Consider the following 18,043-nt stretch of genomic DNA (forward strand, 5'->3'; position numbering starts at 1 on the left):
AGTCACACAGAGCACAAGGAACAAGCCTGAATGATGGGATGGGAACAGTGGCTGTCATAGGGAAGGAGGGGCTTTAGGGGCACCGCTGGGGCTGGAAAGTCAGACAGAGCTGGCTCAGGCTGGTGGGCACCATTTGTGGTGGCCCAAGCATTGCCTGGGCTGTTTGACATGTCCAAGGTTGGCCACCATCCTTGAAGAGTCAATACAAACTTGGCCCAAGGTCTGTCTGCTCTTGCCATGCCAGACAGAGGGCAGACCCTCTCATGCTGCAGAGATAAAACCACAAAGGCCTTGAAAACATCCCAAAGTCAGGACCAGGTCAAAGCCTCAGAGGAGCTTTAGGAGCCAGCCAAGAAAAAGAAAATCCTTGGAGAAGACCCAGACACCCAGCAACTCTCTGCTGCATGAGTTCCATGTGCAGAAAGGCACAAGCCATTCCTGCCTGCTGTGCCAATCATTTCTGCCCTGAAATGTGTGGATTTGGCAGCTCCAGTGATCTGGAACATGAGGTCCCAGCCCAGCACCACTTTCAAGATCCCCAAGAGCAGCTTTCTTATGCTGATGAAGACCCCTGAGTTTTTATCTGCATTCACCATTTTCTTTTTCCTGCCAATCTCAAAGGAATTTCACATCGAGGTGTAAAGTTGCAAAGGCCTCAAGCACAGGTGGAAAATAAGAACTGGAATAGAGGGAAAGGCAAGTTCCAGCAGCTTCACAGCACCAGGATTCTCTTTGCACTAAGGAGGAGGATAAACACAGCAGAGAATTAGCTCTTCAAGATGCCAGCATCCATAAATCTGGCTGAAGACATTCTGCTCCGGGGGTGGAGTGGGGTAGGAAGACCCCAGAAAGGACTAATCCTGTTAAACGATTTGAGAAAACACAAACCACGTGATGAAATTGGATTACCCAAAATAATAGTTAAGCTATTAGTCATGTCTATTGTGTGGCTGGGTAAGTCAAGATGATGTAGGCAGGAAAAATGAAATGCAGCATCACTGCCAAAGGGGCAGAAAACTCCCCGAGGAGAGGTGACACCTCCAAGCTCATCCAGGACTGGGGGGTGACTCACAGCCCCAGTGTTTCCCCAGGATAAGCAGTTTTGGCAGCTGGCTGTCATAGTCTGAATGGGTTTAAACTTTCTCTGCATGCATTAAAATGAGGAATTTAATGTTCATAATTTAATGTGGGGGGAGAAGTACAATTTTCATATGATTCCATCACTCTAGGGCCAAAGATTCTTAAATTTAAAGTCCCCTGCTTAGAGAAAGAAGGAGTTCTTGTGAAAAAGGGTGAATTTGTGAAAGGGGAGGGGCAGAAAAACATCCACAGTGGCAAGAGAAGTGCCAAACAAGGATTAATGGAGACAGGTTTGGTGCCCAGCCCTGTCATGTGATGGCGTGGAGGAGGAGGGGGGATTTTAAACAGCAGGATTAAAACAGCACATCTAAAGCGTCTGCATTTTGTTTTGATCTGTCACGAAAACAGCTCGATTTGCAGAAGGAATCATCCAGTCCATGAAGTTTGATGCTTTTCCCTTTGAAACAGTAACAGCTTTTCCAGCTTTTTCCAGTAACAGCCTCTCTGGTTTCCTTCCAGAGGAGAGACGAGGGTCCTTCCCAGCCCCTGGTGCAGGGAAGGACCAGGGGGGGACGGTGGGATGGGCTTTGGCCACCCCTCTGTCTTGGTTTGAAAAGCCAGGTGTCTGCTAAGGAAAGCAGGAGCCTTCCTTGAAATGGAAAATGCAAACCCCCTCCCTCTGAATTATTGTAATTTTGAAATTAAGGGGCTCTCAGGCAAAGATATGGGAGGAGGAATAACAGTTCTTTATTAGGGAAGAACATAAAAATAAAATAAGAATGCAGTAATACAAACCAACCCTGCCAAAGTCAGACCATGCCCTGTCCCCCTGTGTGTCAGGGGGTGGCACAGCCCCATCCCATGGGGGCTCAGCCCTCCTGCAGTGCCAGCTGTGCTGCTGCTGGAGCAGGGATCCTGCACAAGGGGGGAGTTTTCCTCTGCAGCTCCAGGGCTGCTGCAGATGGGCCTGGGCTCCCTCTGGCAATGCAGGGCAGCAGAAAGCTGCTCCTCTGGCAATGCAGGGGGCAAAGGCTGCTGTGCTGTCCCAAAGCTCAGATTGTACCCAGGTAGGAATGCTTGGCTCCTCCCCTGGGCGCAGCATCTCCCCATGGGATGCTGGAATTGGATCAGCCCTGCAGGGACACTCCTTGGCCATGGACAGAAGATAATTAATAATTAATGGCCCATGGACAGCAGAGATCTGCTGGAGGGAGGATTGGCTGTGGGAGAGATAAAGAAAACTGCCCCATGAACAGAGGATAACTGCCCCAGCTCTGACAGATGGGGATAGAACACACAGCCCCATTTCCACCAGGGTTTGATCTCTGGCCCCCATCAGTGAACACCTGAGAGGTGATGATTTACCATGGGCTGGGCCAGACCATAGCACGGCAGCCAAGGATCCATGGCCAGGGTCTGTCAGTGCTGCTGGCAGCTGCCATCACCTCAGTGCTGTGGGAAGTGCCCACACTCAGTGGCCATGAACAGCCGAGATCTCCTGAGGGAGGATTGGTTGTGAAGAGATAAAGAAAACTGCCCAAAGAACAGCAGATAACTGCCCCACCTCTAAGAGATGGGAAATACAATCCCCCAAACCATGCCTTATAACCAGGGCACCCTCCGTGCTGCTCAATCCAGCATCCCCAATCCTCGCGGGTCTGCCCCGCTCTGCCCACCCTTGGTGCCCCTTTGGGCAGGGTTTATTCCCCGCTGTGCCCTGGCCAAGCCCTGCCCCTGGGCTCCGGGGCCCCTCGGTGTCTCTGGAGCTCTGTGCAGCCCAGCTGCAGCCCCGGCCGTGCTGCTCCATTGATTACCTGCACGGCTCATCAGCCCTCTCCAACTATTCCCCACGGTTGATCAGTCAAGTCATTGACAAGTTAACAGCTTTGTTTACTTCTCCCTTTCGCTTCTGCAGCCAATTTGTTCTGATCACTGTGCTGAGAGAAAGGCTGTTTTGATTGGTTTCTCACCCAAAATGAACCATTGTGGGTGCATGGACTGGTGGCATGGCCTTGATTGTGTCACCTGGGAGAGAGAAACCTTCTCACCCCACTTCTTTCAGGTGCCTGTGCCTTGGGCAGCACAGAGCTGACCCCAGGGTGTCCCTGATAATCTCTCCTCCAGTACCCCAGCCGAACTCTCATTGAGCATCTTCAAGTGTGATTTGGGCAGCTCTAAGTAGCCCCTCATGGATTTTTCCCACCCACGGGACCTGCTGATGGCGAGGAGGAGATGCAAAACCCAGGCACTGCCCTTGAAGCCTGCAGCTGATGAGCAATCAGGCTCATCCCAGCCTCCTGGCTTGGCAGGAGTGGGAGCACTGGAGCCGAGATGAGATGGAAAATCAAGCCAGAATTTTCCTCTGCAGTGAGGTGTTATTATTATCATCAAAATCCTGGAGTGTTTAAAAACAATCCAACCCCAGTAGCAGCAACTGGTGCATGGTGGTGAACGCAATCAGACACCAAACATGTCCTTGTCAGGGGTAAAAGTCTGAAATTTGGGGAAAGGTTGCAATCTTTCTCCTTGTTTATTTGATTAAAAAAAAAAACATATGGGAAAACAGTAGGCAGGAGGAGATGAGCAAAGTTGGCCTCTCTGCATCTGAGCTGTGGCATTTCCACCATTAGAACTCAAGGTTCACTTTGTGGTGGAGTAAGATCCCTAAATTGGGATAGAGAGGTTTGGGAAGAGGGGATCACTGCAGCAGCTGTGTGTGCATGGAGGTTTGTCAGGATGGGAGCTGGAGGCTTGGAAACCTTTCCTTGAGTACAATGGGTACAATACACAAGGAAATACCTTTCCATGTGCTTTCTTCCTCTCTGCTCAGCACAGGTGAGGCCACACCTCAAATCCTGTGTCCAATTTTGGGCCCCTTACTACAAAAAAAGACATTGGGGTGCTGGAGCAGAGAAGGGAACAGAGCTGGGAAGGAGCTGGAGCCCCAGGAGAGGCTGAGGGAGCTGGGAAGGGGCTCAGCCTGGAGAAAAGGAGGCTCAGGGGGGACCTTGTGGCTCTGCACAGCTCCTGCCAGGAGGGGACAGCCAGGGTGGGGCGGGGGAGGAGGGGGCAGGCTCTGCTCCCAGGGAACAGGGACCGGACAGGAGGAAATGGCCTCAGGTTGCCCTAGGTCAGGTTTAGGTTGGATATTAGAGAAGATTATTTTATGGAAAGGGTTGTCAGGCATTGGCACAGGCTGCCCAGGGCATCACCATCCCTGGAGGTGTTAAAGAAACTGTGTGCCTGTGGTGCTTGGGGACACCTTGGGGTCAGTGCAGCCTCGGCACTGCTGGTCAGCAGTCGGACTGATGCTCCCTGAGCTCCTTTCCAACCGGAACAATTCCCTGGCTCTGTGATTGCACAGCCCAGCCCCCGTGCTGCAGGGCCAGCCCAGGCTCAGCCAGAATCCTCAGGGCTCTGAGCTGATGCAGCCCAGGCTGGGAGGCGCAGCCGGGTGACGCAGATGGAGAGAGGTTACCCAGGGCCTGCTGCTGATAAATGAACCCACACTCCGAGGGGGAGGTGGAGGAGCCACATGAGCCCCACACGTCTTCATTAGGCAGGGAGAAGAGGAACAACCCCATACATCACCATTATGAAAATTTACCCGTAATAAAGAAATAATTTGTGCGATGCATCACGCGCGGGGGGCACCGCGACACCGCTCGGGCTGGGAACCTCACTCCATCATTTCTCACAAGGCTGGCACCAGCAGGAGCCATCCATTGTTCCTGTCCCCCTTGGAACTCCAAAGGATGCCAGAATGTCAGCCTCAAAACATCCATCCTGTGGAGGGTGCCAAGGCTGTGGGGCCTCGGGGGTTTGGGGTGGTGCTCAGGGCATCCCACTGGGGACAGCTCTCCTGTGAGGGTGAGGGCAGGGGACTGTCACATCACACCCAGGAACTGAAGGTACTGCTGGCAATAAAGCAACAAAACCCATTCTCTGAGCAGTTTGTAGCAATTAATAGCCATTCCCAGGAATGAAATGTTAATTAATTCTTTCCCTGAGCCATGCATTTATTTAAGGTATTTGTGGGTGTTCTTGGTACTTTTATTAAGCAATTAAAATGCGTCCAAGAAAATATTTATCCATTTTAAGTAATTCTTAGTAAACACGATTTATATGGCAAGCAACCACTTTATTTTGCATTGTTAATTAAAACCGACGACACACTCCACTTCCCCGGGTTATTCGCCACCAGAGCAGCCAGGAGTGCTGCTTCAGAGCTGCTGGCAGCCCCAAAATCCTCCCTCAGAACCCTCAGGGTGGGTTTGTGCAGTGCTTGATGGGGCATTTCAGAGCCCCAGCAGCCCCTGTTAACCCCCAGGAGTCCCTGTGCAGCTGTGAGGAGCCGTGGCCTGATGAAGACCTTTCTAAAGAAGATTTTGTTGAGTCCTACAGCTTTCCCAGGGCTGGGAAGTCAGTAGTTTGCTCCCACAGGCTGGGTGTTGGAGGATTACAAGCCCTTGTAGGGCAGACAGAGGGAGGTGTTTGTTCAGGTGAGCGTGGGCAGGGATGAAGTATTCATGGGCAGGGATGTTGGCAGTGCTCCTCCATGGACTGACACCCTGTGGGGTTTGCTGTGCTCTCACTGGGGAGCTCTGTGGAGGCTTCACCAGCCTGGCAGCCCAGCCAGAAACAGAATTCATGGGAAAAAGGGATGGAACTGCTGTGCAGAAGGAGACGCAGCTGAGCATCCCTCTGAGAGCCCAGGAAGAGGCTCAGGTGTGTCATCCCAGCTCTTGGCAGGTTTCCTTCAGAAACCAGAGCAGAAGAAGAAAAAACACTAAGACATGAAAACCAAAACAAAGCCCCGGCATTGTTTAGGAGCTGACAAATCCCAAACTGTCCTCTCTTATTTGCTTGTGTGCACTCTTAGCTGGGAAGCAATCGATGGAGTCAGAAAAATGCTATTTCCCTGAAGAATGTCTTCTTAGAAAAGTTCCTCCCTCCCTCCCTCCCTCTTCAGTGTTAAAAGGACCCACTGCAGGTATTCTATTTTTTGTTCATTCTTTAATCACCGGTTTTCAGTGCTGACTGTAATAACCCCTTTGAAACTTGGATCAAAATATCTCTTTCCTGGTTGAAATTTGTTTTCTTCCATCACCCGAGCAAATTCAATTTGCAGAAGATACTGAATTGGGAGGCACCTGGTACTCCCTCCAGAGAGGCCAGAGGAAAACAAAAGCACATTAGAAATATGAGAAAGGAAACAACAGAATGAAACCCAGCCCACAGGGGAAGAAATGCTCATCTGAGGACACAGACTGAGGTGGTGTTCAGTGAAAAGAAATGAAGATGAGAAAATGTGCACGTCTCTGTCCTGGAGCCAGGCTGGGAGAGCTGGGGGTGTTCCCCTGGAGAGGAGAAGGCTCCAGGGAGAGCTCAGAGCCCCTGGCAGGGCCTGAAGGGGCTCCAGGAGAGCTGGAGAGGGACTGGGGACAAGGGATGGAGGGACAGGACACAGGGAATGGCTCCCACTGCCAGAGGGCAGGGCTGGATGGGATATTGGGAATTAGGAATTGTTCCCTGTGAGACCCTGGCACAGGGTGCCCAGAGCAGCTGGGGCTGCCCCTGGATCCCTGGCAGTGCCCAAGGCCAGGCTGGGCAGGGCTTGGAGCCACCTGGAATCAGGGAAGGTGTCCCTGCCCATGGGACAAGATGAGCTTTAAGGTCACATCCAACCCAAACCCTTCTGGGATTATGATTCTATGATCTGCATTGGTCCCAGTGGGAGCAGGGTGAATTTGGAGCTGGGTACTCGAAAGGTGCCTGTCAGTGGCAGAGGGCAGGAAATGAAGAACCCCCCAGTCACCCAGTGGGGACCACCCGAGGGGCTCAGGGGCGCTGGGATAGGCCCCACAGCATCCCCTCTGCCTGTGCTGCCCTTCAGCCCAAGGGAGTCACACACACAGTCCTGTGGGCAGACCCTCAGCCCTCTCCTGGCACAGGGAGCCCCCTGCCCAGCCCTGCCCCTGCACTGGAGTCTGGCCAAGGGTGGAAATCAGCACAAGCAGTGACAGGTGAGGTAGTGGCCGAGTCATCCCGGGAGAGACTAAAGCAGGTGAATTTATAGAGTCTGGAAAAGACCCTGAGTGGCACATTTGCAATCTATAAATACCTTCAAGGGAACAACATAAATGAAAGGAGCCCTGATCTCCAGGCTGGCTGGGAGCCAGGCTTGGTGCAGGCCACAGAGACGGGAGGAAGAAATCAAAGAGAGCCACAGCAGTGGAGGTGGTGGATGGGGCTGCAGGAGCATCCTCCCCTCTTCTCTGCCCCTTTTTATTCAGGCTCTGTTTATAGATAACAACTGCATGGTTAATAGGTGAGCAAGGCACGTTATGGGCTCGTTAAAACCCTCAGTTAAAACCCTTCTGGCTGTCCACGAGCTCATCACAGGAAGCTTTACAAGAGAGTTATCAGCTGCCATTATTAAAAACCAATTTGACATTATAAAAGATCCATACTGCTCGTTCAGCCACATTGATTTAGCCATGTTAAGCCTTGGAAAACTGGAGCAAGAACCTTGATCTCTGCTGAAGCACAAAAAATTGCTGTTTGTGACACATCAGGAAATCCAGTTTTGCAGCAGTGATGGGTTTTGAACAAATCCATAAAGCACCGTGCCACGGTTGTTGGGAGGTGTTTCCCAAGCAGCTGCGATGTCAAACAGCTCTTGGAAACCTTGTTCTCTGTTTTGCAACATCCAGAAGGATTTCATCTGAGCTCTGCCCTCTCAAACCCACCTCCAGACACTTCTCAACCCAGATCCAATTCCCAGGGCTCTCCAGGAACGTTGGGAGGATGAACTGCAGGTGCAGGGACATGACCCCACAAGTCACTTTTATCCTCATCTTGAAGCCTCCTTCTTGCCCTTTGCACAGCAGGGAGGGTGCATTTGTGCAAAATAACCAGGGAAGTGTCTGGGACAAGAAAAGCTCTGGATTGTCCCAAAAGTTTGGTGCCACACCCGGAACCAGTGACTGATGAAAAAAAGGCTTCATTTACCTGCTGCCTCCCTTGAGCACCTGAGGGGCAGAACAAGACCCTCCAGAGGCTGGAAAACTGCCCATGGCTGGGAATCTCTACAGGGACAAAGTTGTAAAAGGAGCAGAAATATTCCTGACAAAGAGCATGGGGCATTTCCCCATTCACCAGCTGGAGTTTCGCTTTAGCTTTTTACCTTCCTTCCTTCCTTCCTTCCTTCCTTCCTTCCTTCCTTCCTTCCTTCCTTCCTTCCTTCCTTCCTTCCTTCCTTCCTTCCTTCCTTCCTTCCTTCCTTCCTTCCTCCCTCCCTCCCTCCCTCCCTCCCTCCCGCTTTCCTTTCATTCCTCTACCGTTCCTGATAGGAATTCCGGCCTTTTGGATCAGCAAACCAAGCAGGAGGCATCAGGACCGTGTCTCTCTCCCTCCCACAGGCTGTGCTAAGCTTTGGGCAGGAGGTGCCAGACCTGTGGCAGATGCCAGCGTCCCTCTGCTGCCCCATCCCCAAGGAACAGCCAATGCCACAGCACTGGCAGGTGCCCCCCAGAGCAGGCAGCAGTGTTCCTGTGGCAGGGCAAGGCAGATCCATGGGGAGGCAGGGGAGCAGGAGCTGAGCTCAGCCTTGCAGGCTTGGCTTGGGCTGCAATTCCCTCTGGGAGGAGAAAAGCATCACCAAAGCATCACTGCCCGTTCAGATCTGGGGAGCAGCAGCTGGAAGGCTCTGTTTGGGCAGGGTTTTCCATACAGAACCTCCCTCATTAACACACAAAGCAGCCCGAGAAATAAAACCAGCACCTCCTGATTAATTATTGGAGGGGAAGCGAGGGAGGCAGGGGAGGGAAGCTGAAGTGGCCAGTCAGCATCTGTTAGAAGTGCAGAGATAAATGGAAGGCGAGGGCAGGTCAGTGCATACAAATCACTGCCATCCGCTGGGGAACACCTCTCAGAGGCTGTGTCACCACGGGGGAGGCTGGGCAGGTCACTGGCAGGAGGCACTGAGGTTCACAGTAGCAGGTGCTCGGGGAATTGGCTCTGGCAGCACTCAGGCTGTTCTCCAGCCTGCCATGGACCAGCATCCTGCTCTGTCTCCAGCCCCACTGAGGCACGTCAGTGCCTATGGACCTTCAGCAGGAGCTCCCTGCAACTCCAGTTGTCCTTGGCTGCCTTTGGGGCAGCACTGGAGCAGTGGGGAGCCATGGCAGAGTGACAGGAACAAGCAGAGGGACGCAGGAGACCGCTGGGAGGAGCAGGAGCAGATGCTGCTGGCCTTGAGGGGACAGCTTTCCCCAACCACGGCACCGACCCCGTGTGGGGAGCAGCCTCTGCAGCTCAGCAGCTCTGCAGCTCCTTCTCTCTCCTTCAGCCTCCGCGGCTCCTTCCTCTCTCCAGAGCCAGCTCCCAGTGCCTGCATCCTTCCCAACCCATCCAGCACAACCAGAAGGGCAGCCCCAAAACAACAAGGCAGAGACTCCTCAGGGAAACCCTCTTCCCCGCAATTTACCTGTCAGCTGTTTGGGGAGGATTATTATGTTTTTTCCCAGGCTTTTTTTCCCTTCCCCAAAGAGTGGCTGGGGTTTCAGACCGCCTGACAGCATCTCCCGCCTTTCCCACCCGCTCCCGAGTGGCAGGTTGCCAGATGGTGCCCCATTAGGTCACATTTGCTCATTGTTTGGCAAACAGGGCTTAATTCAAGTGCTGAGTTGACAGCTTGTTCTCCAAGACAATTTGCAAGTTGCAGTGTTGCAAATGCCAGCTTGGCTTTTCGGGAAATGTTATTTCAGCTGCCTTAAAGGGATGAAGTTCTCTTTGACAGGGGAAAGAAAAGAAAAAAAAAAAGAAAAAAAGGGCCAAAGCGGGGGGCAGCAGAAAATGTTTTTAGTGGTTTTGATGTGGAAGGACCAGCAGTGTTGTTGGCAAGCCTTCAGGAAGGGACTGTCATTCCCCATCAAGTAGAGACCCCCATGTCCTATTCCTCCCATCACTGAGGTCCTTCTCAATCCTACAAAATGAGGTGTATTCCCAGTGAAAGAGGGTAATAGCACGTTGGTTTCTTTTGGAAAGGTTTCTGTAGGGGTACATGTACATATCTCTCTGATGGCTCCTCTCCTCTCTGTGCCTGTAGTCCCTAAACCCCCAGGGAAGGGGACGCTGCTGAGAACAAGTTCATGTCCCTTCTGAAGTCAGGGGCACTCTGGGCATACTGCCCCAGCTACACACGGACAGGGCAAGAGACACAAAGCAGCACCACAAGAATGCTCTGTTTTCTTCAACAGGTGGGCAAAGAAAGGCCAGGTTATAAAGGAAGCCTCTGGTGACTTCTACGAAACCATCGTGGACCACACGTTCTTCTTTGAGCCCGTGTCCTGCGAGGTCACCAATGCTCTGGGCAGCACAAACATCAGCAGGACCGTGGATGTCTACTGTGAGTAACCTGATGGCTTCAGCCTGGCTTCCAGGCTCAGCAGAGCCGCTGAGACTCAGCAGGCAGCAGACACAGCTCAGTCTGACTTGCCCAGGGTGGCAGGACTCCCTATTTGGTGTGGGGTTCCTGGCTGGCAGAGCCCATCCCTGGCAGTAATTCCAGTTTCCTTTGCACAGTTGGGCCCAGGATGGCCACGGAGCCGCAGTCCCTGCTGGTGGACCTGGGCTCGGACGCCGTGTTCAACTGTGCCTGGACGGGGAACCCCTCCCTCACCATCGTCTGGATGAAGCGAGGCTCGGGCGTGGTAAGAACCCCTGGGGCAGGGCACGGCCAGGGCAGGGGCGCTGCAGTCTCGGGGTCTCTGCTGCTCACAGTGACCCCCAGATGTGTTAGAAAGTCTCTTTTCCCAACCCAGCAGTCAAAGAAGGAGTCAGAACTCTTCATATCTCGGTCTCAAGGTTGTTTATTGTTTCTTATCTATAAAATTCTTTCTCCTGTCCAGCCAAGGTCTGTTCAGCAGGACAGACAGAGGCACTCTGCCTGCCCCAGGGCTGTGTTATCTTTTCATACTAAAAACTATGTGTACAATATTTACAATAACTTTCCAATACTGTAGCTATGATATTTTCTGAAAAATCTTTTCTTTAGGATTTTTTCTCCTGAGAAGCTGAGAAGCCTCAGGAACAAAATGTAAACAATGATTATCTGCTGCTGTGGAATGCAACAGGTGCATCTGTGATTGGTCTCATGTGGTTGTTTCTAATTAATGGCCAATCACAGTCAGCTGGCTCAGACTCTCTGTCCAAGCCACAAACCTTTGTTATCATTCCTTCTTTTTCTATTCTTAGCTAGCCTTCTGATGAAATCCTTTCTTCTACTCTTTTAGTATAGTTTTAATATAATATATATCATAAAATAATAAATCAAGCCTTCTGAAACATGGAGTCAGATCCTCGTCTCTTCCCTCATCCTAAGACCCCTGAGAACACGGTCACACAATACCCATCACCTGTGTTAGACAGTGAGCTTCTACTCTAAACCAATCCAGAAGTGCCAACATCACAGCAGAAGATGGAGGCCTTCAAGAAGAAGAAGGAGAAAGGCTGCACACACCCAGATTCCTCCATCTTGCCCTCTGAACCACCATGCTAAAAACTCCAAAAATCTATTTTTCACCCTATGACAAACTAATTATTATTCTACTTATACTCCTGTGGCTTGCAGATCCTCATCTAAGGTTGGTAACTTGCTCCATGGGTCATAATCAAACCCACAGGCGTCTTCGGCTCTGTGCCAGGGTCTCTGAGCCCCCTGGCAGGGTCCTGGCTGTTCTGGACAGCCAGAGGGATGTCCTGAATTCCCACACTGCAGGACTCTTCCCATGGAGCACAACCAGGTGCTCTGGGAGCTCCTGGCTGCACGAGTGCTGGCTCCTCCAAAGGGTCCTAAGAGTGGGGGAATTTATTTAATGATGATGGACAGAAGGGTTGAACCAGAGCATCACTGAACACCTCACTGATGGGGAGCAGTTCTGCAGTTCACCTGCGTGTGGATCCTTCTGGGATGGTCCTGTGTGGGATAGTCCTTTCTGGATGGTTATGTGTGGGATGGACCGTCCTGGGATGGTCCTTTCTGGGATAGACCTTCATGGGATAGACCTTTCTGGGATGGACCTTCATGGCATGGACCTTCCTGGGATGGTCCCTTCTGGGATAGACCTTCATGGGATAGACCTTCCTGGGATGGACCTTCATGGCATGGACCTTCCTGGGATGGTCCCTTCTGGGATGGACCTTCCTGGGATGGACCTTCATGGCATGGTCCTTCCTGGGATGGTCCTTCCTGCCCCCCAGGCCTGGGATCTCACACCCTGCATGTTCACCCCAGCACTCCCTGCTGTCAGCTGGAGCCTGCTCCAGGGAGGAGTTTGGATCTGTCCCAGCAGACTCCTCCACGTCTCTTTTGTACTGGAAATCCTAAGGAGCTTTGCCAGTTGTAATCTCAGCTCAATCAGGCCTGGGAAGCAGGAGATGCTCTGATCCCTCCTTACAGACAGGAGGGCTGAGCAAAGCCACGGGGAAAAGCTAAAGGAGGGCTGGGATGTGAAATTCATTCAGAGGCATGCACAGGTGTGGGTTTGAAAAGCATCTCCCAGCTCCACCTGGGCAGATCTGTGGATGGGGGAACACTTCTGTTCCTGCTCAAGGCTGTAATTGAGAGCTGGGCCCCCACAGAGGGGCTGAGTCTTCTCCTCCTCCAGGGACACTGAGGCATAAACTGCTGGGCTGCTTTTTCCAACCATAGTGACCCTGGTGAAGGTCATCTCCTGGGAAGGAATTATAGACGTGGGAGAGCTGATGGCTGGAATCAGCAAAGGAGTCCCAGTGGGTCAGTAATTCCTGGGTGGTTTCTCTGGGTTATCACCACAGGCTGTCACACACAGATTGCTGTTCTGCTGCCTCGAGGTGGCTGCAGGACCTGGGAGCAAGGGCTGCCTCACCCCCCTGCTCCAGCCCAGTCCCCGCCAGGGCTGGCTTTGCTCCCCAGCAGTGCCCAGGCACAGCCCCCTTCTCCCTTTATCTGCCTCTCTCCAGCTGAGTTCCATCACGTTGGAACTCCTTGGAGCAGAATGGAGGAGATGATTCTGCCCTTCCACTGTGCCCTCATGAGACCCCACCTGCAGTGCTGTGTCCAGCTCTGGGGCTCCCAACTTCAGAAGGAGCTGGAGCTGCTGGAGTGAGTCCTGAGGAGGCCACGGAGCTGCTCCAGGGCTGGAGCCAGGCTGGGAGAGCTGGGGGTGCTCCCCTGGAGAGGAGAAGGCTCCAGGGAGAGCTCAGAGCCCCTGGCAGGGCCTGAAGGGGCTCCAGGAGAGCTGGAGAGGGACTGAGGACAAGGGATGGAGGGACAGGACACAGGGAATGGCTCCCTTGGGCCGGGATGGATGGGATACTGGGGAGAAATTCTTCTCTGTGAGGGTGGGCAGGCCCTGGCATAGGGTGCCCAGGGCAGCTGTGGCTGCCCCATCCTGGGAAGTCTCCAAGGCCGGGTTGGATGGGGCTTGGAGCACCCTGGGATAGGGGGAAAGGGTCCTTGCCCATGGCAGGGGATTGGAATGAGATGTGTTCGAGGCATTCATGGTCCCTTCCAAGCCAAACAATTCCATGATTCTGTGAGCTCAGGCCAGACCCTCCAGCTGGTGCAGCCCCACAGAGATGGTTGTGCTGGTCACCAGAGCCACCTCCACCTCCCCAGAGGGATCCTGGCAGAGGATGCTGCTTTGTAAAGCCCTCAGCACTCAGCAATCCCCGTGGGATCAGGGATCACAGCTGCTTCTTCCCCAGCCCCTCTGTTTTCAGAACCAGGCTGAAGTCCCTCAGGATTGCCTTCTTTCCCCCTTTTCTCACAAAAAGGAAGCAAGTAAGAGACCAAAGAGAGGTTCAGGCCAAGTAAACGCGGGTGTTTTTATGGCTAACTCTGCAATCAATGCTAACACAGTGGGTTTAAAAGGGATCTGACCCTCTGTGCCTCTGCCTCGTGCCAGGTTAGGGCTGAGACCCCCACTTTGCTACAGAGAGACCCAGATCCACATCCAACCCCTGCATCTGCTGATTCTCAGGAGCCGTGGGAGCAGAGCCAGCAGAGCCAGAGGCTCACCCAGCTGAGGAGGAGGAGGAGAGGTGATGGGCTGTGACCTGCAGAGCCCTGGGGGAGAAAGCCAAGGGCAGCTGGACGAGTTTGCTCCAGAAACCAATCTCTGTTTGAGATCTGCCATGTTTTTTCAAACCCAGCAGTGCCAAGATCCTGCTGACAGCCTCAGCCAGATCCCACAGCTTTTCCAGGTTTAATAAAGCTGCTCGTTGCACAGCAGGGCAGGGGAGCAACAGTCAGCCAGTCCATAGCAGGGGGCTGGCCAGAGCCAGCTGAGATTTCCCTGGGTATCCAGACCCCGTTCCAAGGTGTCTGCCACCTCTGCCACCACTTCTGGGCTTAAAATCCCCAAGTCAATCCCAGCAGCCTCCCCTGTGCCTGTGAATGTGGAGGTGCAAGTGTGGAGAGTGGTTCTCTCTGAGGTTTTTCTGCCTGTGCCACTGCAGCCACCAAAATTTTTCTCTTGCATCTTGAACTTCTTACAAAACTGGAGTTTGTAAAAATTCAAATGAATAGGAAAAGGATTTCTAATTCCACCCCGAAACACCTGTGGTGTTTCTTTATTCTTTGGGCAACAGCAGCAAGTGATATTTCCACGCAATGCCAGACTTTGGGCTCATCCACTTGGCTTTCCCAAGGATGCTCAGGAGCCGGTGACTCGGGTCATTGTTTTGTGTGTAACTTCTCATGGCCCACCTGAAAGCCCCCCTCCTCTGTTTCAGGTCCTGAGCAATGAGAACAAGCTGATCCTGAAGTCAGTGCGCCAGGAAGACGCCGGGAAATACGTGTGCAGAGCCGTGGTGCCGCGCGTGGGCGCGGGGGAGCGGGAGGTGACGCTCACCGTCAACGGTACCTCCTGCTCCCCTCTGACATTCCTTCTCTCCTGCTTCCCTCTGCCATTCCTTCCTGCTCCTCTTCTGCCATTCATTCATTCCTGCTCCTTTCTGACATTCCTTCTCTCCTGCCATTCATTCCTTCCTTCTTCCCTTCCACCATTCCTTCCCTCCTGCTCCCTTCTGACATTCCCTCCCTCCTGCTTCCCTCTGCCATTCCTTCCTGCTCCCCTTCTGACATTCATTCATTCATGCTTCTCTTCTGCCATTCATTCCTTCCTGCTCCCCTTTTGACATTCCTTCTCTTCTGCTCTCTTCTGACATTCCCTCCTGCTCCCCTCTGCCATTCCTTCCCTCCTGCCATTCATTCATTCATGCTTCCCTTCCACCATTCCTTCCCTCCTGCTCCCCTTCTGCCATTCCCTCCTGCTCCCCTTTTGACATTCATTCCTTCCTTCTTCCCTTCCACCTTTCCTTCCCTCCTGCTCCCCTTTTGACATTCCTTCCTGCTCCTCTTATGCCATTCATTCATTCATTCATTCCTGCTTCCCTCCTGCCATTCCTTCCGTCCTGCTCCCCTTCTGCCATTCCCCCCTGCTTTCCTTCTGCTATTCCTTCCCTTCTGCTCCCTTTCTGCCATTCCTTCCTGGTTCCCTTCTGCCATTCCTTCCCTCCTGCTCCCCTTCTGACATCCCTTCTTGCTTCCCTTCCACCATTCCTTCCCTCCTACTCCCCTACCACCATTCATTCCCTACCTCCATTCCCTTCCTGCCTTGATCCTGTTGCTCTGACAGCTCCTGTTCCCAAATTATCCCCTCAGATAATTCCTTTTGGAGCAAATCCCACCCCCAGCTGAATCAGAGATCCAGGCAATTGGAGTAAAGTGGATTTTGCATTATTTTGCCTGGAAATGCACAAATTAAAGCAAAAATAAAATCAACATTTGCTCAGCCCCACACGGTTCCCTATTATCAACAGGGGTTTATTGAGTAGTTGGGAGCTGGCAGCTTTAAATCTTTAATAGATTAATCTTGCAAAACCCTCGCAAGATCGCAGAGTGCTGTTGTCTCTATTGTACACCTGGAGAGCTGGGAATTGAGTCTGGATCCAAGACCAGCAGCCTAATCACACTCTCCAACCCACATGAGGATACCTGTGAGATTCCTGTGAGGATACTTGTGAACACTCTGCCTGCCAGGATTCCTGTCAGGATACCCCCATGGCTGCTTGGGGCTCATCCAGCACCATGTCAGGATGTGCCCTGGACTCACAGCCACATCTCTGGAGTTTAATGATGCCCTGGCCAGGACCTCACAGCAGCTGGTAACAAATTTCAGCATAAATACAGCAGGGAAAGAGCCAGGCAGGCTGCAAATGGTGTAAGCAGAGGATGAATTTTGCATTGTCTCTCACCTGCATGACAAACTGGCAGGTTTCACTCCCCACTCACTGTCACAAGAGAAGAACATAAGCAGGAGGCAGCTCAGGCAAGCATTGATTTCAAGCACAGATAATGCACACAGTGGATGCCCCAGTTCCCTGGAAACATTCAAGGACAGGGCTCTGAGCAACCTGATCTAGCTGAAGATGTCCCTGTCATGGCAAGGGGTTGGACTGGATGACCTTTAAAGGTCGCTTCCCACCCAAACTATTCCAGGTTTCTATAATCCTGGAAAAGGAAGCTGAGGGCAACTCAGCAGGGACTGAAAACCGACCATTGAAAACCAGCCACTGAAAACCAGCCACTGAAAACCAACCAGCCACTGAAAGCCAGCCATTGAAAACCAACCATTGGAAACTAGCCACTGAAAACCAGCCACTGAAAACCAGCCACTCCCTGACTTGGACTCAGCTCCTCAGCACCTTCAGTCTCCTTCCCCAGCAGCTGCTGGGTTTTAATTACAATTAAATGAGCTCATGGAAAACAAAGCAACAAATTAGCACAAAGAACATGCTCCTTCCCTGACACCTACCAGGCACAGGGATGCCCTGAGAGCAGAGCAGAGCTCCCCACAGCTTGGGGCATTTGGAGCTTGCAGCACTGACTGGAAAAGTTTCTCTCCAGCAACTTTTGGTTTTTCCCCCCAGCTTTGCCTGGGGAAACTGATGGGGAGCAAATGAAATCCATGCATGGGGTTCACTGCTCAGCCTTGAGCATCTGCCAGGAGCTGACTGCCTGCACACCCCATCCCATCCCATGGGAAATGCTGCCAGGGGCACCCCGAAGGTGACAACGTTGGGACATGTCACTGCAGGTGTTGGACCAAGGGAGAATCCCACACCTCCGGGTCAGGATGCTCTCCTGGCCCTCCAAGTGAGAAGAACCGAGCCCCTGAGCAGCATCCCCACATCCCACATCCACCAAGAGCAAGAGGCAGCCTGTCCTGCAGTGGGAGCAGCGTTCCAGCTCCAGAGCATGGCACGGTGTGTCTAATCCAGCTAATGAATTCTGCTGGAAGCCTGTTCTGATGGAATTCAAGGGGGAAGTTGAATGCCTCATATTTTGAAGTGATTTTAAATCCAGAGGGTGATACAATTGTCTGTTATTACCAGATGCCTCCCTCTGTCACAGAAAAATCAGGCATTGAGAAGTTGTGTTCTGGGCTGGCTGCACTGCCCTGGTCAGGGCACCTGGATTTTAGGGGGCTGATCCATCTCACCAAGAACAGAGATCCCAACTGAGGGATCACCCAACCCACTCTGAACCTGTGGTCCCACCAGCCCATCCATTCCCAAAATTATCTGAAATCGTGGCCTGATGATGTTGGGGTGGGAGAGCATCCTGTGCCCTTCCCACCCAGCTCCCTCAGACAGGGCTGTGGTTGCAGAGCAGCCCAACCCCGTGCCAGAGCCAAGGCCACCAGCCTGCAAGGAAGCAGATAGGATTCAGAGTCTGGTGAGTGGGAAGGAGGATTATGCAAAGCAGCAGCATTTGGCAGAGCCAGAGCAGCAGAGGCTCGAGGGAAGGGAGGAACTTGGTGCCATCATAAATCAGCAGCAGCTGGATTTACAGCCAAAGCTTCTCGATGCTCTTGACTGCACCCAGCCTGGTCACAGCTCCCACCCCAGC

The 18,043-nt window shown here is 52.6% G+C and overlaps 1 protein-coding gene across 1 annotated transcript in view; it reads left to right on the top strand.

The window, feature by feature from the left end:
• The window catches only part of KIRREL3 (kirre like nephrin family adhesion molecule 3), a 406,243-nt gene that overhangs the window by 367,467 nt on the left and 20,733 nt on the right, over window positions 1–18,043 (top strand). Inside the window, exons 8-10 of the mRNA XM_030964890.1 lie at window positions 10,344–10,492; window positions 10,669–10,796; window positions 14,863–14,989. Of these exons, the coding sequence (XP_030820750.1) occupies window positions 10,344–10,492; window positions 10,669–10,796; window positions 14,863–14,989 (404 nt within the window). The remainder of the gene's footprint in view (window positions 1–10,343; window positions 10,493–10,668; window positions 10,797–14,862; window positions 14,990–18,043) is intronic.

This window comes from Camarhynchus parvulus, chromosome 24 (assembly GCF_901933205.1).
Source record: "Camarhynchus parvulus chromosome 24, STF_HiC, whole genome shotgun sequence".
In the NCBI taxonomy this organism is placed as follows: Eukaryota; Metazoa; Chordata; class Aves; order Passeriformes; family Thraupidae; genus Camarhynchus; species Camarhynchus parvulus.